The 22,643-nt window shown below is 34.7% G+C and overlaps 1 protein-coding gene across 1 annotated transcript in view; it reads right to left on the bottom strand.

The window, feature by feature from the left end:
- The window catches only part of LOC138691041 (farnesyl pyrophosphate synthase-like), a 134,227-nt gene extending 122,809 nt beyond the window's left edge, over positions 1-11,418 (bottom strand). Inside the window, exon 1 of the mRNA XM_069812690.1 lies at positions 11,168-11,418. Coding sequence (XP_069668791.1) covers positions 11,168-11,301 — 134 coding nt within the window. The 5' untranslated portion in view covers positions 11,302-11,418. The remainder of the gene's footprint in view (positions 1-11,167) is intronic.
- Between the last annotated feature and the right edge of the window lie 11,225 nt (positions 11,419-22,643).

Raw genomic sequence — 22,643 nt, 5'->3', positions numbered from 1 at the left:
GACTGCTTGAAGTTCGTCGCGAGGAGACTTTGTGATAGCTGCAGTGTACTGCGCATGCGTTAGTAGTGGCTGTGATTGCACGCTTTCATTATCTACAAATAATACTTTTGTTGTGTAGTGCACATTATTCATAATGGAGCTCGATGCGGATAAATTAGTTGTTTTAGTACAGGAAAGATACATTCTGTACATTATTTGAAACAATATCACGAGAATAATGTGGTTTCTGAAAATTTGAAAAATTGCAAATGAGATGAAAGCACCAGGTGAATAATAATTTATAATAATAACACTGCGTAACAAATGTTAACATTTTGCGCTAGGCATGTGATATGTTTTCTATATAATTTGAGCCTCCTGAATACGAATATGACAATAAAAACAGTTGTTGGTTACGGTTTTTGAGAAATTTTGGAATTTATATCTATTCAAAATATTGTTTTATATAATGACATAAGGCTAAATATTCACTGTTCAGAGGATTACAGCTTTCTTTTTCTGCATTTTCTTTTACACTGGGCATCAGGTACATCACGAGCTAAAGTCCAACAATAGTCTGCTAGCATATTGGTACTCCATTGTCCTTGGTATATTTTTTCCATAGTTGAAATTTCTTGATGGAAGCGCTCATCATGCTCATCACTGAAATCGTACAATTCTCGGGAAAAAAAGTCAAGATGTGAGCGAAGGAAGTGAATTTTCAGGAAAATTAATAAGAATTTGTTAGTTTTATGTCTGGCGCAAAATTACTGTTGACCAGTGTAATTTGTAGTAAGCCTAATTCTCTGCTCTATACTATCACTCATTATTGATTTAATATATTATTTTTCTTTATTGTGAGTCGTGAAGTAGTCATAAATATAAAAAATGACGTTTGTGCAGTACATTTTAATTTTAAGTCTCTTTCAATCGTATAGATTTTTAGGAGCTTGCGTCCTTAGGAAATAATAAGCAAATACAATAGAATTTTTCAGATAGACAGTCCTCTTTCATTGACGCCATTTTCTAGCCTAGGCCAGTTTTCCAAACCCACACAGCCAGCAAATCAGTTGTCGCGAGGCGTTGTAAAGCAAAACATAGCGTCGCGTCGCGTCTGATTCTGTGTGCACCCGGCCTTAGATTACTGGTACAGCATGTTCTTAAGGATCACATATTCTCATAAAAGTAATATTTAATTTATTCCAAAACGTCTGGAGAATATACGTATATTCGAAAGGGTCTTATTTTCGAGTAAATACGGCATTTTTTATTATTTTAATGAAAACTTATTGTATTTCACGTGCATCATTCTGGGTGATTTGACTAGCAGATATTGGATATGAACAAAATCCGCCCAATATTTCAGCAGTGGCGTATACTGGTTTAAGGACCTGGGCTACCACTGACCCCATTATTACACAAAATATATTTTAAAGTCCCTATAATAAAATTCCTTACCTATTTATATATGAATTCTAGACGTCTTGATTGGGACGAAAATACTTTGATGACTTCGTCATTGAAATTACAGTTGGGCCGCTTGCGAAGTTTCTGTAGAAATGACTTTTCAATGGACATCAGTGCCAAGCCGGATAAACGTTCTTGTGTATGAGTTGATCTACAGTAGGATTTTATTCTCTTCAACGCAGAAAATGTTCTTTCTACTGATGCTGACGTAGCTGGTATTGTCACAATTAATGTTGCCAATTTAAGGACTTCAGGAATAACTTGGCTCAGCTGGTTTTCATATATGGCAGATAATATTTCATGGATAGGTTTGTTCGAAAAATCAAAGACCTCTGCTGAATATATTACACTTAATTCATTTTTCAAACGTACTTTATCAAAGTGACTGTTATAGGACTGAAATAATTTGTTTAGTGCCTCATTCGGGAAGTTTTCTCTATAAGCAGAAATTTTTTGAGAATCTAGAAGATATGTGAACTGAAGCTTTCCATAATCAGAAAATCTGTCAGTAATTTCCATGTGCATACGATCTAGTATGCTGTAGTACAGCTGCCTGTATTTCAATTCATCATCTCCTTTTCTTCGCTTTAATGGTGGTTCCATTGTATTGGCTGAAGAATTTTCATTTTCCATATTACTCCATATGGACAGAAACCCTCTACGTCTGAACTCGAATATAGTATTTTTTAACTTTGATACCTCTTGCAAGCAGTATGCTATGTCTAGACTTTTTGTCTGAAGAATATTGTAGCGCACATCTGTATGTGCGAACACTCTAGCATTGACTTCAAGAAGAAATATATTCTGAAACTGTGTGAAAAAAAAATACAAATATCCTTGAGCCTGCACAATTATATCATCAACCCAGTTTTCTTCAGAGTCGTTACAAATGATATTTTCAAAGAAAGCAGTCAGTTGTTCTCTGTATTACTTTACTGTATTTACAAGCCGAGATGTAAAATTGCATCTAGTTGGTGCTACTTTTGGGAGTTTCTTTTTCATAAATTCTTGAGTTTTTCTGATCTTTTAGGAGATGATGAGAAAAATGCAGCTAAACCCGACAGTGTTTTGAAAAAAAAATGCGGCATTCTGGAATGGATGAAGTAGTTTGTTGCAAAACTAAATTGAGAACATGGCTGTAACAATGGACAAATAGTGCTTGAGGATACTTTCCTTGAACTTTTGTTTTTAAGCCATTAATATTTCCCGCCATAACTGAAGCACCATCGTATGTCTGTGCAATTAACTTATTGCCGACATTGTATTCTGCTATAACACCTTCCACATGCTGAAACCAAGCAGCAGCAGTTTTGCCCGAACTGACATTTGTGAATCCCATAAACCGTTCTTGAACATTGGCAGTACTATCGACGTATCTTAAAACAGTGGACAATTGACTCTGATTAGAGCAGTCACTTGTTTCATCAACAACAATGGCCGCAAAAGGTGCTTCTTCTATTTCAGATTTTATGTTCTTTATCATAACCCCACTTATAGCAAATATTAAGTCATTATGAATTGCGAGAGAAGTACCACGAAATACTGTTGAACTCTCAAGATGATTGGTCAGTAAATGGTCAAATTCACTTAAGGAACTTAAATATTCAATGTAATTTCCTCTATTGTCTGATTCCACACTCTCATTATGATCCCGAAAAGCCAATTCTCGTTTTCCTAGAAAGCAGACTGCGTTAATAAGATGCAGTAAAATCTCCCGATTTTTTTTTCCACAGGAGCATTGTGTTGGTTGATATGTAGAGCTTTTTGCTTATCTAGCTGTAAATCAATTCTTGTCTTCCCAAAGTTTGCAAAGTTCATGCTACTACAAATATGAGCTTTTGATTTGTCGTGTTTTAGGACTGCCGTTCGAAGGGAGTTGATATTAGAAAACCCTCTTTTGACCACACATTAGTTTCGCGGCTAAATAACAAACATGGCCAGCAAAATAGTTTAGACAGTTTAGAACTACCACACAACCAATTCCACTTACCATATGATGTTGAAGTGAAATGGCGTGTGTACTCACGCTGTTTTTCTTTTACGTCCATGGACAAATTTAACTCAGGAGTTGGTCTTTCCATTTTCACAATTTCAACTTCCTCGTTGTATGTACGACGATTAAAAGGCACTTTTAATAAACCTTCTATTACACAGTCATTTTCAACACAAACCTCTCCAGAAACTTGTTCTGCCATATTTTTCACAATATCACTTAATTGGGAAATTAAAAACTTAATAATTCACAATTAATATAACTCTTAGACACTCGAACAAATCACAAATTTAAAATACTGCACTGCAAGAACACAATTACATTTATGCGTGCTAAGCGTATTGTTGCTTCGCGCCTTCGAAGAAACCGATCACGAGAGCGGCAACTCACCCGGCCTTACACTGCACGATGGAAACAGAAGAGAGCGGGGGAATGGGCAGTTGTGCGACAGAACAGCGTGCGCGGTAAGGTCACAGGCTACCTCACGTAGCAAGCGGTTTCTCCAGCGATGCCGCCTTGACAACTTGTTTCTTTTCGAGAGCAGAGAGCGCATATAAATCTAACAATTACTTTAATTTTAATTACTGTGGTAAAACTAATAATACAAAATTATTACATTATGTTATATTATAAACTTTTTCTTTTGTAATTTCCTTGGGCTACCGCCGGTAGCCCCGGTAGTCCGCAAAATACGCCCCTGTATTTCAGGAGGAAAGACTGTATATTGGCGAATATATAGCAAGTCAAAAATAATTATGTTAGAAATGCTGAGATGTTTACTTCTGTGAAAATCTCGTAATATATTTTGCAGCATCACAGTGATATTCTATTTCAAGTACTGAGGATGTAAATTTATAAATTAATATCATAACATTATTCATTACACACTATAGTCGCGTCGCTCTTATTTCCGGCAGCCAATCATGTTGCAGGTCGGCTACATTTAAACGTGTAAGACTTGTCATTCGCTGCTGATGACGTTATGCACTACCTAAGGCTCGATAAATAATGAATATGATCGCCCGCCATTTTGGTTCTTTCGTTGGCGTTAAAAGAAAGCACACGAGGACGCTATTTGCTGCACCGTTAAACATTATCATGTCGTAGCTCCTATGAGAGTCGACTTATTATCATAACAGCTACGACATAATAATTTTAACGGTGCGGCAATAGATTCCTCGTCTGGTAGCTCGGCAACGAAAGAAAAAAAATGGCGAACGATAATACCTACCTAGACTTTATACAGCTTTCACTTTCTAAGGCGTAAGCAAAGAGGAGGAGTCACGCCAGAAATAACAGAGACACGACTATAATAAACAAATTAAAATACTGTAATAAAATGAAAATAGTGCCCTAAGTTACATTAGGAAGTACAGTGCGCCTGTTTTATTTTCTTTCCGCCAAGCGACATTTTCACTGTCTTCAGTTGCGCTACCTGATCCCGTCATGCAACCAGAGAGATAGTCGCAAAAGAATCTCTTGAACACTTACTCATAATTATCACACATTTTTATTACGAGTAAATAAAAAATAAAAATAAAATACATAACCTTATTTTAACTAAGTCTACACAAAGTGTTATATCTTTTAAGATTTCGTGGATCAAAACAGATCAGGACATGTCATCTTCCACTCTATTTGTCTTGTCTCTCCCTGTTTTCTAACAAGATTATGTAATGTAGAATGACAAAGAACTTTGACACCAAGAAAATTCTCTGCAAACTTTCTTTGCACTTATCTGGCAAGAGTTAATGAGTATATGAGAAAAATAAGTACAAGCTCTAGTATGGTAAACCAAGAAACATCCATTCCAGTCACACGATCACCACAAAAGAAATTCTCGCTTGAATTGTCTACCAGGCACAATAGGAAATGTAATCTTTTTCCATAGTGACTGAGTGAGTTTAATCATATCGTGTTTATCTTAACTTGTGGTATTTCACCGGTCCTCGAACTTGATATTTCCAACTTTTCGAACATTGGGCTCGTTATGTCTGACTCAGTTGCCCGTAGAGTAGGCGACCCCTGTAGTCCGCCTTGATGATGGAACCCGTACCGAAACGTTGGAAATGTTAAGTTTCAGGACCGGTGAAATACCCAAAATTTATTTCTGATCACATTCATCATGAAAGCCTAAAAAACGCATATAATCAACATCTATGGTGAAGAAACACACAGCAATATAGACAATTTTAATGGCTTCTTTTGAAAAGAGAGAAATTGTTATCTTCCCTAACTTTCCTTTCTGGATGTCGTGGTACCAAATTTCTTACAATTTACATCAACATATAAAATCGTTTGGTGCACACAGAACATACCGGCGTACCGATACTGGTTTGGTCTTATTGAAAGAGAAAATACATTTCATACTTTCATCTCTCCCTTGCTAAACGTTCATCTGTAGAATATTGGTCAATTATAAAAAACGAGTGTATGCAAATTCCGGAAAAAAAAAAACACGGTCTCGTCGTGGGCTAGGGAAAGGTACGCGCAAATTTCGGAATGAATATATCCTGTGAAGTTACGAGGGAAAAGAAGTGGGGGTAAACAAATGAAGAGAACAGAGACGTTCACTCATCAGCTGTTTATAACAGTCGAGCAGTCCATTCCTATTACCTGGTAAGGTTTATCTTGTCTCACTCAGTAGCAATAAAACCAAGTCCCTTCAAATGAGGGTGGAAATTATAGGAGGGTTATACATTTTCAGGATTCCTTTCAAAATGTTGTTATTGTACAGGCTACCGGAACTCAGTTTCTTGAAAGACAAGCTCAGTGACGGAACTACACAGTACGAAGAGAGATATTTTGTTACTTTATTTTGCGCTACAGAATGTATCAACTAGTCCCTTCCGCCACTGGCATCGCTTCACTCCCCCATCTCAGTAACAACACAGACGAGGTAAGACATATCTCCTTTCTCTCTCTTTTCACAGTGAGACAAGATTCATCACACAGGCTTTTAGTTGGAGTTACTTACAGTAAGTTCATTCCGTAGGTATACATCCGTCTAGTAGAAAAACACGGGGAATACAACTGTAGAATACATCAAATCAGACTTCAAATTCTTACAGAAACTTCTCGTTTGCAGTTGCACAAAATAACCTTATACACATGACCTAGGCAGATAATTATTCACATACAGCGTTCTTAAATTACAACGTTGTATTTAGTTTATCTTTTCCGAAGTAAAAATCACCTCAGCAATATATAAACGCAATTAAATTTAATTGATAAATTTACGACAATTTTTTTTATTTATTTAGTATGCCCCAACGAGTATAACTCATATGTAGGGGCTATACAAGAACACATACATATGTTGCACAATGTAATTGAAAGGTCATGAAACTACAGTCTGTGAAAACAAACAATAACACAAGAATTTATGAAAGAAAGAAAGCAAAATAAAAACAAATAGTAACATAACATAAAGTTGTGGGCAGAAAGAAGAAAAAGTTTGAAACCATGAAATAAATAAATCACCTGAGAATTAAAATAAATAATCTTCCCAATAACATATTTTTAAACAATTCTTAAAACACCGGCAATTTGGTAAAAGTCTATGTTCTAAAGGAAGTTGGTTAAAATCTGTTGTTAAAAATGGTTAAGTCCTTTCGTTGCATAACTTACGGAACTATGCTGAGAAAAATAATTATATTGTCTTTTTGTCTTGTTAAATAAGTATGTATATCTTTATTAAACTGAAATGTAATATTACTATGTATTAAATTGTTAATAACTTTGTACATGAAAATAGCAGCACCTAATTTGATAATTGATTCAACTGGTAGAACGAAAGAAAATTGATATAGATATTTCACTGGAGTCAAATAATGAAAACCCATTAAATTTCTTAAAGCTCTATTTTGAATAATTTGTAAAGGTCTCAAAGCAGTTTTCTTATTATGTCCCCAAATAAATGACATACATTAAATGAGAATGGATAAAAGTATAATATACATTCAAGAGAGAATATATATACGCAAAGATCTTTTAAGCCTTTTCAAAATACCAGACATTTGAGCAATTTTCTCACAGACAGCCAAAATATGCTTATCCCATGTTAAATGTTCATCAACAATCAAACCTAAAAATTTAACTGGTGCAACTTTTTATATTACAGAATCATTAAACTTTAATTCTTTCGGAATAATATAATAAAATGAAGGTTTAGTAAAAATCGTGTACACAGTTTTTTTCAAATTCAAAGAAAGCCTATTTGCGCTTAACCAGTTTTCAAAAGTAATAATGCCTGTCTCAAACTTTTCAAATAGTTCTTCAATGGAGTCAGTAATATAAAATACACTAGTGTCATCTGCAAAAAGAGTGGCAGTTCCATGTAAATGAAGAAATGTTATGTCGTTGACATAAATTAGAAAGAGAAGAGGTCCCAAAATTGATCCTTGCGGCACACCGCATGATAACAAGAGAGTATCACTTTCCAAGTTATTCACTGAGACATAATGATACCGTTCACTTAAATAACTCCGAAACTACTGTAAAACAATACCTCTAATACCAATAGATTCCAGTTTACACAACAAAATTGAATAATTACCTGCATCAAATGCTTTTTTAAGATCAATAAATAAACCTGGTGGAATTTTATTTTCATCCAGAGCTTGTTCTATATAAGTAACCGTGTCAACAACAGCATTTAAAATAGATGATTTCCGAAAACCACGACTGTTTTAAACTATATAGGGTTATTTAGGTACAGTAAGATGATAACAGCAATGTTAATCCTCTATTCAACGTTTTTAAAAACTAGGAGGAATTAAGTGACTATAATGATGACTGTAATGGGGTCTACCAATTATTCTTTTTCAACGTTTGGTTATCTTAGGGAAAACGTATGCTAATAATAATAATAATAATAATAATAATAATAATAATAATAATAATAATAATAATAATAATAATAAAATGATAATTATATAGGCTACTATTATTAATACAGTACATTTGTTGGCTAACCAAAAAAAAAATATTGCAATTAAAATAAATCGTATTTTAAAATGAATCAATAAAAAACAAATTAACTAACAATATAAGTTTCCGTAATAATCGAATTGTGTACTTTTTTATATAAGTTCTGGTTACAAGGTAGCATACATCTCTTCCCCTTCCGCCTGAATATGCCCAATTCATTACCACAAAACTCACTGAAGTGTCTCTCGTGGCAACAGAATACGAAGCAATCAGCTGACTGGGCTAGTTGAATCCTTTTCTGGCGCTGTGACGTATAGGATTATCGTCGGTTTCCTCTTAAAATCTTGGAACTGCATTTGGGGAAATTGTACTAGAGAGCAAAATAACTTGTTATTCTTTTTATACCCGAGCTAATAGCTGTTATGTAGGCTTATTTGTTCTTTATAAAATATAAAAACATTTGCACACTTACGAGGTGTTGTCGTTTTGAAAATATACGCAGATTTTGACAGCCGGGAAAAATTGAACTTAGGGGGTTTAGAAGTAAGCCGACGATGTGTAGGAGGAACTGCGTCTACGGGGACAGCTTTGTTTAAAAGCTTATAAAATCATAATATTTTCGACACAATTTATAGTTCATTTCATGTTAGTGTTAATTTAGACTTTATGAAAATAATAGTTATTATTGGTAAAAAAAAAAAACGTAATATTTTATATATTACGCTATGCAGTTGTTTATATTGAGTGCTGTACTTCCAAAATATTATAAATATTGTGTCTTTATTATGGGGCATAAATAGTGTTTTTATTCTCATTCGAATGTATGTATGTATATATGTATGTATGTATGTATGTATGTATGTATGTATGTATTATGTATGTAATACAATAGGTAAAGATATTCCCTTTTACACGTCAGAAAGGCGAATAAGGGGCATGGAGGTAGACTTCCAGGCTTTTATGACCTCGACACTAGAATGAGATGATACGATTGGCACTACGTTTCAATTGCCTTTTACCCTCGGGAAAGGCCCGGTACTCAGTTTGACAGGAGACTTAATGGACCCCCAGGGCCGGTTTGGAAGTTTTGATAGCGAGAATAACACGCCATAGCCCGTTGTCCCACCAACCGAGCTACCCGGCCACTTTTTACACACACAATCAAGGTACGAGATATGCTCCGCGAGACAAGTTCTCTGGCTAGTAATAGTAACAACACGTCCAAAGTGACACCTTAACCGCAGTAATAGTAGTATTACCTAACCGTAGTAGTGGTTGTAATGGTTGGTCATATGGTTGAAGTGATCATGATCATAGTGGTCGTGTGGTCTTGCTAATGTTAGTTGTAGTATCATAATCATAGTGGTTATGGTGTCCGTGTAAACCAAAGGTAGGTGTCGGTCGCGACCTTCACTGCGGCTCCGTTGCGCTGCTGAATGAGAACGTGTAAAACGGCACGTAACAGACACATCTCACTAAAAGGGACCAATAAATTAAATCTACCCAGTTAGAATCTCATTTTATGCGATTAATACACTTTCATATTTCCATCAGTTTTTAAACATCATTTTTTGTTAAATGGATAAGCATAATTAGAAGCGATTACAGTTTAGGAATACTTATACCATCGTAATTTGTGTGAAACTAACTGCAGCACATACTTAATCCGGTGAATTTATAATTGGAGACCACACTTTATTTTTTTCTGATTAGGCCTACAGGAAATGCAAAAATTAAATCAATTTCATTGTTCTGGTGTAGCTACAATATGACTTTAATTTCGTATGTGTAATAAAATAAGCTACAGATAGGAATATCATTGGTAACGTGATAAAACTCTGGATTGTTACGAAAAGCGTAAAATCTGTAATCGGAATATTTTCAGAGTTACACTAATTTGAAATTGTTTGTAAAATACCATTATTCTTCAGTTTTAAGGTAAAAGAATATTACAAATAAAGAATGAACTATTAAGGAGTATCATTTCTTAATTAGCTCGTATTCTGAAGCTAAAAATGTGTTGTGAATTCCATAGTTGCTTCGTACAGATTTTTTTTTTTCGATTTTTAACTACAAAATTACATTTTACTTACGCATTTATCACCATTGTTACAAATCACGTCACTCTTGTAAATTCTTCAATGCATGATATTAAACTGTAAAGAATCAAGTTCCTAAAGTCGTATGATTTGTAACAATTTTTGTGGTAAGTGCGTAAGAATAATGCAATTTTTAGTTTAAAATTGAAAAACAAAATCTGTACAAAGCAATTAACAACACATTTGTAGTTTCAGAACACTAGCTAATTAAAGAAATGATACTTCTAAATAATTCATTCTCTTTTTGCAATATTCTTTTATCCTTAAAACTAAATAAAAAGGAAAGGTATTTTACTAACAATTTCAAATTAGTGTAACTCTGAAAACACTGAGATTAGGGCAAAATAATGTTCATATGACCTTTTTTGCTCAGAATATCTTCAGAAATAAGCTCCGTAAGTGGCGGTAAATCCTTGTGAATCACTCTGTATGTATCATATCCGTGACACCGATTATTTTTGTCTAGTTTCGCAAACATAAGTAGGTCTACTAGATATTTTGTTACTGAAAATTAATAATGGAATATACCTCCACTTACGGCAACAAAAGCACACAATATAGTAATCTAAACTTTTAAAAAGTGGCTGTGACATTTTCACGCTAACATTGTTGGGAATTGTCGTAATTTAAAATAAATGAATGATAAAAGTTCCGGTATTTGATAAACGCAGAGTGCTATTAATAGTAGCGTGCTTACTTGAACCGGTAAGCTTGCGCCTGGTGACAAGCGGGCCGGCGGACCTTGCTCTGGGAGGCGACAGCGGCGGCCGTGCTGGCTGTCTGGAGGAGCAGCTTCCTCACGCTGCCCGTCGTTATCATGCTGCCTGCCATCGCTATGCTATCACTGCTCACTGCGTACTGTGCCTTGGCCACCAATTGAACGATATTTATAGTCTCTGTTAATTCGATTACAGCATTTGCACCCAAGGCCGAAACTACAGATTACGATGCGTTTATCATCCTTTGCTACAAAAACAACGGAGGGAGAGTTTCTAACTTCAGACAGCGTCTTACCATTGGAGTCCATGTTTCGATTCCGAGCGGAACCCACGATATTGTCGCACCATCGGATCTGTGCCCCTTCAGCGCTGTCGTCGTTCTTGGAAAAGTTAACGCCTCTACTCACCCCATTCCACCCGTTTCTCTCCCACTACGTCAAACAGCAGGCCACGAACCTTGCCGAATAGGGATGTTGCCAAACTTCCGCCAAACAGTGCCATGTCTCTTGAATATTGCTTATAATAATGTAAGGTTAATTATTACTTATTCATAATTTAATTTAAGTAGGTCTAATGACGCTGATTGACTTACGATTGTTTGCAGATAATTATATTATTACAGTGGATGTTTATTGGTTAAATTGAAATTACATCAGAAACATTATCGCTTTGCCAGCATTTTTAACAGTATAATGTGGATGTATCCATGTTTCGTCTAAATACACAATATACTTTCCTTCTCTGCGAAATTTCGCAATTTTTCTTAAATAACTGGCCCTCCATGCTACAATATCATTTCTTTCAATCAAAATACATCTTGTATTTCTACAGTTTTTAAATCTAAATCCCATGTCTCGAATCACTTTCCGTAGCGTTTCTCTCCCTCCTTGGAAATTTATTGCTTCTCTCGCAACCTTCAATAATTTCTCCAATGTCGGAACTTCTTTCTGCATCGTATAAAATTCTTGTATCTTTCTTCTTAAAATACATCTGTCCATATCATCTACAAGAATTAAAGGTTCCCTTGGTCTGTTCTTCCCTGGTGACTCTAGCTTTTCATCTCTTGCACAGACTCCCTCTCTCCTGATTTTCTTTATTAGACGCTCTGATCTGCCTACTATATAAATTACATAAAAAAAGTTGTATTATGTTAGTATTAGTTAAGTAAGTAATTTTAATACGTAATCAATTGAAATAAAATAAGCCTCACATGTGATCGCAGCTGCTCTTTTCGTTGCCTGATTTATAGGAAACAAATATTGACCTGTTTGTTTCTCTTCATGGCAAAATGCTATTACTTTCTGAATAATATTTCTTTCGCCACTCCGTGCTACAGTATTCATGTTGAGTTGACAACACTGGACTGCAAGTGCAAATAAACTGTCCCGCAAGAAGGCTCAAAATTGTGAATAGTGGGAGAGAGAAAGAGAGAGGGATAGAAAAGAGAGAAATAGGAACACAGGGAGGGAAATGAATTGCCGAGGCTGAAAAGGAATTAAGGTTCAGTTCGCATATCTTACGGGGGCACAGATCCGATGGTGGGACTATACTTGTGAATAAAGCGGCTGTTCTCCTTGCCATTCACATTTTTAACACAGTACCAGTACCTCATCGGCTAAAGGTTTACTCACAGTAGCTAAACACTGTCCTAAGCTCTTATTCCAATCTAACCTAACGTAGGACACTACAATTAGGGTTTTCATACGTCCGTATTTTAAGATCCATGTTCGTGTCCGTATCGTACAAGTAAAACAGTGATGAAAATAATGCCCGTATTTTCTGGGTCTGCTTAGTTACCAAATTCTTCAAGAAATGCTATCTACTATTTTCACATAGTCACCAACGGTAATAGCTACTATTTTGTACACTTTGGTTTTAAAAATTCATCAAAGACCAAAACATCGCAATCACAGATTACAGGAGACAGCTAAACAGAAACTGCCGATATTCGTCATTGAAAGTGAAACGAAAGAAGAGATTTCGAAGAAAATATTCTGAAATTTTATGGTTACAGCATTTTACATTTCGAATTATGGGAGGGGAGTTTCGAGGGTACTGAGCAGTTTTCTTGAATTCAAGTGGGTTCAGGTTATGAATTACACTGGGAAAGTGCTGAGTTCGTTCCTAATCCTAATGCTATCATCAATATTGACAGACTTTTTGATGAAGTCGTGTTCGTGAATATTTTACTTAAAAAATTAAAAAATGTGAGAAAGTGAAAGAAAAAACAAATATATTTGAACACAGAATTGAAAGATGTAACTGTGTGTTTAAGGGGACACTCAACTTAAAAATTGGAGAAAAAGTGTCATAGAAATGAAAAATTAAATTTCTACACTAATTTACGTGACAGAACTAAATCAATACGCAGAATTCTTCCCCTATTCATTGAGAAGTCACAGTCAAATGCACAAAGCCAAAAAATAAGAAATGATAATTAAAAGTGATACTTCAATTAATGATTGATTGAAATATCACTTTTAATTATCATTTTTTATTTTTTGGCTTTGTGCATTTGACTGTGACTTCTCAATGAATAGGGGAAGAATTCTGCGTATTGATTTAGTTCTGTCACGTAAATTAGTGTAGAAATTTAATTTTTCATTTCTATGACATTTTTTCTCCAATTTTTAAGTTGAGTGTCCCCTTAAGTTTTCAAAAGTGAAAATAAATGTAATAATTTTATTTTGAGAACACGTTTTAGAATATAGCTATGTAGGCTACTATCTCTCAGGAACTTCTGTACCTATGAAGAGAGTGTCTTCTTTGACAATAAAATTATTTGGACACATAAAAGAAATAGACTCCAAGTAAATCAAGTAAAAGAATTGTTTCAAATTAACAAGGTTTTCATGCGTGGTTTTCTATAATTTCATTAAAGAAAACACTTATTTTCTAAAGGAAGTACATTCTTCCCAGAAGTATGACATTGATTTTATTGATGAATGACATAATAAATTATTGATACTATGTATGTTGAAATCAGACTTGTAACTATCACGATATTAATAGTGCTATGAGAGTAGAATTATGATATATTCAGTTTCGCTGTTAGTATTTTGTGTATTGGTAAGGTATAGTGTAGTAGATAATCTTCTTCAATGGAAATGATATCATCAATTTTGGGGAAAACAAAAATTCCCTATTTTTGTATCCACAAATATGGCAACTCTGTTACTACTTCATATGTCGGCATACAATACTTACTTACTGGCTTTTAAGGAACCCGGAGGTTCATTACCGCCCTCACATAAGCCCGCCATCGGTCCCTATCCTGAGCAAGATTAATTCATTCTCTATCATCAAATCCCACCTCCCTCAAATCCATTTTAATATTATCTTCCCATCTACGTGTCGGCCTCCCTAAAGGTCTTTTTTCCCTCCGGCCTCCCAACTAACACTCTATATGCATTTTTGGATTCGCCCATACGTGCTACATGCCCTGCCCATGTCAAACGTCTGGATTTAATGTTCCTAATTATGTCAAGTGAAGAATATAATGCGTGCAGTTCTGCGTTGTGTAACTTTCTCCATTTTCCTGTAACTTCATCCCTCTTAGCCCCAAATATTTTCCTAAGCACCTTATTCTCAAACACCCTTAACCTATGTTTGTCGGCATACAATAAAATGAATTATATGGGAACCATGAATTACGAACTACGTAGTTACCAAAAGGAGCACATTGCCAACTGTCTAAATAAGGAGTAAAATTGAATTCTCCGCATCTTGCAAGTTCAATCGTAAATGTGTTAACTGTGGAGGTTCGACCAAGAGCAAATCCAATGAAAAATGTGGCAGACAAAACGCCTGTGAAGCAGATATAAATTACAGTACTTTGTTTCCAGTCTTACTCTCATTCCATTTCCACTATAAGTACATACTATCACATTATCGTCTTTGAATAACCTCTGCAGTTTAAAGGAATTATTATTAAATAACTACATGTTCAATTTTTAAATTTCATTCGTTTCTCCTGCCATTTCACAATTTCAATAATGGAGAAGGAGATCTATAAGGTACTGGTATGCAATATTGAAAACACACGCAGAGTTTTGAAAGAAAGTACTCTAGGTTGTCAGAAGAACTTAAGGTGTACCGTATCTACGTATCAATTTTCCATGTTTTCTAGTTATATTGCCCGCTGTTCCTTTAACTTTCTCTTTAATAAGTTTACTTTATTAGTGAAGCACTTATTGTCATCTTTAGGGACAGGAACATTAACAAAAGCATTCTCCTGTATTGTCCTCATTGTTTTCATTTATTAATTTGATAATTCTTTTAAACGGCAGTGTACTGAACGTGATAGGTATTTCGAAATATTTGAAAACAGAAGTGGTACTGGTACCGCACTTTCATTTCTAACCTTCATTCTTCATAAAAAATTTGTCTACTTCTACCAAAGATCTTCCGAAAAATGTAAATCACACACCTAACTATTACAAGAAAGATTCTTATCCTTTCTTGGCACAGCCCTCATACACTCTTATCCTTTCTTGGGATAGCCCTCTCCAATTTATAAAATGATTTGTTTCGTGGTGGTCTAAAAAAAATGTTTACTTTTGGATTTATTATATCCGGATATGTAAGCGGGAACAAAACACATGGGCATGTTGTTTGTTTCTAAAAACTAAACGATTTGTACAGATATCAGTTGAAACTTATTCTTTTCAAGGAGGGGTAATTTTCGTTTCTCTCTCTCTCTCTCTCTCTCTCTCTCTCTCTCTCTCTTAATAAGTTGAACGTGATAACAATACGAATCGACCAACATTGCTAATTATTATGAATATTATTTTTATTCTGTCAACAATGAGTTGGAAAACCTGTTGTTTAGCAGTTATAATGAATTTTTTTGTTTTGAAGGAGGCCACAGACCTCGTTCAGTTTTACCGGACAGGCAAAACCGTACAAGGACTAAGAACGAATAATAGATCCTGAGTTGTTTAAATTTTAATGTCCTCTCCTGGAGAAAACATTCAATTTGCACCCTGGTACGTAGAGGAATTGCCATCTAGCAGGAGTTATTATATGGTAAAAGAACGCCTGTAACAAGAGCTTCAATTTTCGTTCGCCCACAGCTTATTTTCGTCGTTATTGAAGAGTAGCTTAAAGTTTGTTACCACAATCTTGTGAATTGTAGGAATGGTGATGTTTCACACCATGATCAGTGGCGTATGCTGAACCTGGAGTATGGGTGTTCTGTTAAAAATATATAATTGGTCTATAGTCGCACGAGTTTAGTAGAAATTTCAAATTCATTAACTACTCGTGCTACGTGAGTAAATAAACCATATGCTGTTCTATCAGCACTAACATCTACAAAAAGCCCAAGAATCTTTCATAGACATAGCGGAGAACTGTAGATTTGTTCTCAATATCAGAAGTTTCATCAAGTATTACAGCTACAAATGAAACTGAGCTAATTTCATTTTTTATTTCTTCTTTTTCTACATCAGTAATAGCCTTTATGGTATCATTTTGAATCAATGGAGAAGTTCCTGGAAACACTGTGGAAGAATTTGGATGGTTTTCTAAAAGTAAACCATATTCTTTTAACACATTCAAAAATTCTAAAAAAATTTCTTTTGTTCAAAGAACTATCTGATTCGTCATGTCCCCATAGAGGCAACTCCTGGTTAGCTAGAAGAAAAATAGCGTCAATGATTCGTATTAATACAGCTCTATTTTTCTTTACCCCTTCTTGTATTTATTGGTATCAGTTCTTCGTTGACCATCAAGTAAAGTATCAATTCACTTGAATAATTTCAAAGGAAAAATTGTTCCGGGTCCGGGTATCGATTTTGGGACCCTTCGCTTAGCGCACGAATGCTCTACTGACTGAGCTACCCCAGGAACCATACACGACACTGTCACAATTCTTCCCTTTGTATCCACACAACTCATCCCCACTTAAGTTATTACCTAAAACTATTTGAACATTTTGCTTATTTAAACATGATGACATAGGTATTTACCACCCTGGATGCAACAAATATAAAACTACAAAGTGTAAACCTTGATTTCGTTATAACTATGAAATGTTATGGGACAAAACTACAAGAAGATCAAATGAGCTGCACCTGTCAGAACCAAGGACCCCGAAGCAAAGAAAAGTGTCTCGCCACCTAGACGATTCGTCAACACACACAGAATGAATTTAGTGATGTGAAGGAATATTTTAGGAGTAAATTCTTTGAACTTATAGATTTTGTGACTGTATCCCTCAAAGGGTGTTTCCAGGAAAGCGAAATTTTAAATACAGTGGAAAACTTTGTTATTGGAAAAGAAGACGATGTCAGGATTGTCAGGTGTGTATTCGATGACGACATAAATGACTATGAGATCTTATGGTTGCAGAGAAATATGGTGTGTGATAATGCTGCAATCTTGTGTGTTGAATTAAGAAATTTTGGAGATGTAGTTAAAATTCTGAAGTCACATGTTATTCGTGAAATAGTGCCTGAATTAATTAGATTTATACGCCTGACTTTGACTATGCCGGTTTCCACAGTTACACCCGAAAGATCTTTCTCCGTGTTGAAAGGGCTAAAAACATTCTGCGTTCAACAATGTCCCAGAAGCGACTTAATCACATTGCTAGTTGGATCTTATACGCTGAAAAGTTGGATTTAGAGGATGTTTGTGGCCAGTTTATAGGAAGAAGTGCAGTGAGGAGAAACACATTTGCAACTCATCCTACATAGTGGTGAGTCCATATTGTTTTATAGTATATTACAAAGTCGAATCATAAATTAAAAAAAATTAATTGTAAACTTAAATTTACAACTTAATCAGAGTCTTGTTATTCACAGGGCTACACAACTCTTTATCACGGTTTAATAAAGTTACTATCTGTATTCGGTTATTTTTATCGACTTATCAAAAAGAATGTCAGATCTCTAATTTTTCTGTCATTCTAGATATTTTATATGTTTAGGTCAAAGATAAGTTATCTATGTACCTGTCATTTAAATAAATAAATAAATAAATAAATAAATAAATAAATAAATAAATAAATAAGTAAGTAAGTAAGTAAGTAAGTAAGTAAGTAAGTAAGTAAGTAAGTAAGTAAGTAAGTAAGTAAGTAAGTAAATAAATAAATAAATAAATAAATAAACAAATAAATAAATAAATAAATAAACTTTATAGCTATCATTGTTGTGAATAGATATACATCACAATTCATGGAAGAGAGAATTTGATATTTTATTGTAATTCAAAATTTTGAGCCCACCGAAAATTTTTCAAAAGTTGGTGCCACTGTTTATAACTAATAAAAACAAAACAAAAATTTATTTCCTGTTGTTATTTCATTCTAATTAAAAACACATGTAATATTTTCACTAAATCACAGCACACTCAATAAAACAGGTGGTTATAACTATTTGGACTGTCTAAAGATAATCAACATAGCCTATTATTTTGTTTGTATTAAATCACACACACTTTCTAAATGCATATTTTGATTAATTTCAATTGTGTAATAGAGATATAAGTATAATAAACAATATATTTACCCTTATAGATTCTGCAGAACTTATCTGTGGAGTGTCGTTTCAAATCCTATTAGTGCAGAAAAACAAATTTTACAGGAAACAAGAAAAACGTTTCATGGCTAAGGTAATGGAAAAATTTTAAGTATCTTAATATCACCTTTTAGGCATTGTGAAATGACACCAAATGTAATAAACACTGGCACTGATTGTTTAATCTAATGCAAGATATTGTCAATTGAAGTTTGCACTTAATACGTTTTGCACCGACACAGTGGATTTAATACGTTCTGAAGTGACTTTGTCACATAATACGATTTGCATCTATAAACCATGTTGAATTGTGCCCTGTCATTAGACAGTTTTTCTGTGGTTTTTACAGCAGCATACTAGATAGGATGATACATCAATAGTTTTTATTGCTTTCTGTTGGAAAATAGTGATAAAGAATGGTGACTTTCGTACCTGCATCCCTTCGGACCGTGCTGCCTAAAGAGGCATACTTTAGATCGTGCGGCCACCCGGGTCGATCTCTAACTCACATTGAATATAAATTTTAAATAATTATGGCATCTACAGGGTAGGCACAAAGTCCCGTTACTCCCTTAAATATCTGACATATCTCAAATATGCATATTGTAGATGTAATTCTGGTCATAATTCAAACCTACAAATAAAATAACCACTGTACACTAATTGTGTATACCTAAGTGTCTAAATAATCAGTATGTTCCCCATTATTCTCATGACACACAATAATAGGGAGTAATGGGACTTTGTGCCTACCCTGTATCCTTGTATATCAGTATTTTATTATGCTCTATAACAAAATTATTAAATATGGTGTGAATACTTGTATTAATTACGGTACTTCAATATCTAAGTACGTTTTAATAACAAAATTAAGAAATGTGTGAACACTTGTATTACAATATTACAATATTTTTGTAAGTTTTATAACAAAATTATGAAAAATGTGTTGTAAAGATTTGTATTAAAATACAATATTACAATATTTGAGTAAGCTTTGTAAAAAATTTATGAAATGTGGCGTGAACGCTGAAAAAATGTATTAATCTTTGCTTTAGACTGCACACACAATTTCATTAACATTTTAAATTTTACCTATACCTGGTTCTTAATGCATACAATCACATTCTTCATTTTCATTGTTTTCATTTTCAGTAATCTGATTTGCATTAATAACAAAATCATATAATTTCAGTGAATCAACCTCTTTCCAATTGTCTCCGAATCTACTACTGAGAAGGTTTCGCAAATCAGATTTTTTGGCATCACTGATTGATCTCAAGGTAGTGACATTCGGAGGTACTTTGACATGGTCCATGAACATACCACGTTTCATCAGAGGGGCACACGATTTAGATGGATCGTCACATCGGTATGTAGGTTCCATTTTGAAAGTGATGTACACTTTCCCATTCTTCTCGCATTTCTTTAGCATTATTCTTTTCATTTCTTTTATGCCACTGAACTTATGAAATTCATTAGCCAAGAGCTTGAAATCCCTGACATGCCAATCTATGCCTAAAGATTTTACTGTCCCCACTGTTTCATATATCGCCTTATACTCCTCAGGATTAAGAATTTCATTCTTCTTACGCAGAACCTTTTCTATTACCCCAAAGGCTCTGTCAACTGGTAGAAAAGAATGGCCTCTTACCGGAAAAACTAACAGAATTTCACAAACCTGAGGAGGTGCTTTTCTTTGAAGCCATAGACCAAAAGCATGTACAACATGCATGTTCTTATTTTGTCCACCACATCCATCGGCGAATAGCCTAATGCATTTGGTGGAACTGTCGAAATTAAATTCACTGAGAAATGTAGTGACACAAAATGCCCCTTCAACAGCGCCCCACTCAGCCTGTGCTTCATTCCGTGTAAAGAAATTCGGCTTCTGTAAAGCTTTATCAGTTAGACAGAGAGTATAGAAAGATAATTGTCTTGAATAATATGCTTCACCTATGCTGAGTTTCGGGAGCAGTTGCATTTGCTGTAAGTCGAAACAAAATGACTGTGTCTCATTAGGTTCTGTTCTCATAATTTTATGGAACGTTTTGGCACGAAGCCTATGTGCGCCTAAATCGGCCAGGAGCCTAGTCTTTTCACTGTATCATCGCAGTTTCTTATTTGGAACAGCATGCGTGCGCAATAACTGCATTCATCATTGGCCAGTGTACCAAATCCTATATTGAATTCTGTCCGAAAAATGTTTTGAAAAAACCATCTTTTTACTCTTAAGTCTGGTATTACACTTTCATTGTATATTTTGAAGAGCTTTGCAATGTTTAAGTCGGAAGCCAAATAAAGTCTCTGACTTTTACTTCTGTTGTAATGTGATTCCCTTGCTCTTAATTTAGAGATAAATTGCACTACTGCCCTCTTCTTAGCTACATATAGTGCTCTCGGTCACCACCTCTCCTCTCTCTGATTCCCTTACCACTCTTGATAGATTGCTATTGTACATAGCCTGGACTGACCTAGAGCAAATAGTTTTAGGAAAAATTTGACGCACACTGGTCTCGAGTAGTCACCAACCTTGACCTAGAAATGGAGGTATGTAATGTCAAATTTTATTGATTTTCTTCCATTTAATTTAGTCCTACTGACTGATTTACTTTATGACAATAATAAAAATCATTGCGTTTAGTCGGGGCATCCATCGAGACCAAATTTTATGACGAAAATATATGCTAATGGTATTGTTATACTTATAATTTTATTGTAAATGAAAGACTATGGAATCGTAGTTGGAAAATATTAAACGAGAGTGAAACCTAAGCAATAACTACAAACTGAATAACTGTATTGGTATCGTCCTATTAAAACGAGTCATATCCCAGATCTACCTTGACACCCGACTTATTTTCTCATCCTGCAGAGGTGAACTAACACATTACTATAATAAGAAAACAAGAAGATAAACTTATCTCGTAACTTACAACAGTGGAATTACGTTTTCGCTCTCCATAATCCTTAGATGACCTGCGAGATTTTGGTGACGTGACCTTAATCATGTGAGAGATCCGTCTGTCCTGTTCCACTTTATTGGGAATAGTGAACACTATTCATTTAGCTTTTGCCAAGAAATGAACTGGAATACTGCCACGGTTGAACCGTCCCTCTTTGTGCTTACAGGGAGGTGTGAATTCCATTAAATCTGGATCTTTGTTTCTGTATCTAAAGGAAATGGGTACAATTAACGCGCCTAGTTTCCAATTTATTTCTAAAATACGCTGTGCCATTGACCTACTATATCTGCATTAATTTATCAAAATTAAGTTGCATATTGCTTTCAGTTAGCATTTAACCAATATTTAGAATGGCTTTACTCACCTACATATTTTCAATGTCTAGCTCCCTTTCTTATCTTCTTTCTACTCCCAACAGATTTCTCACCAACAAGCACTGAACCTTCCATGGTAGATACTAATTATGAACAGTGATAACAACTCCTCAAAATGTTCTAAAACAGCGGGAAACGCAATAATGGCGGGAAGGTCAGCATAGAAAAAAGTCGGGAAAGAATACGAATTGCTCCGATATGAGATCAGGGTCTTAAAGAATACTGTCTCAGCTATGCGAAATCACTTCAAACTAAATTTCGATCGAGGATGTATTTAATACGATTTGAAACCACACTCCATATCTGTGAAAATGGGTCCCCAAATAATTTTTTTCGAATTGGGCATCGCAACTCCTAAGGCTGGCCCTGTTCTTGCTTATGTTCAATAGATCTTTCTCAATAAAATAGTGAAAATCTCTATCTAGGCTATTTTCTAGTTCACCCATTATCACAATTTATGATCTCGCTTCGTAAAACTAGAAGATAGTTTTACCAGAACTTCAGTATTATGAGTAAGTCCATACAATCCATATTTCACCAATATGGCAGAAAACCTACATCAAAACATGATCCCACCATTAAATTACAAATCTG

Source organism: Periplaneta americana, chromosome 16 (genome assembly GCF_040183065.1).
Source record: "Periplaneta americana isolate PAMFEO1 chromosome 16, P.americana_PAMFEO1_priV1, whole genome shotgun sequence".
NCBI lineage: Eukaryota > Metazoa > Arthropoda > Insecta > Blattodea > Blattidae > Periplaneta > Periplaneta americana.
This window is presented reverse-complemented; position numbering and strand designations above follow the sequence as displayed.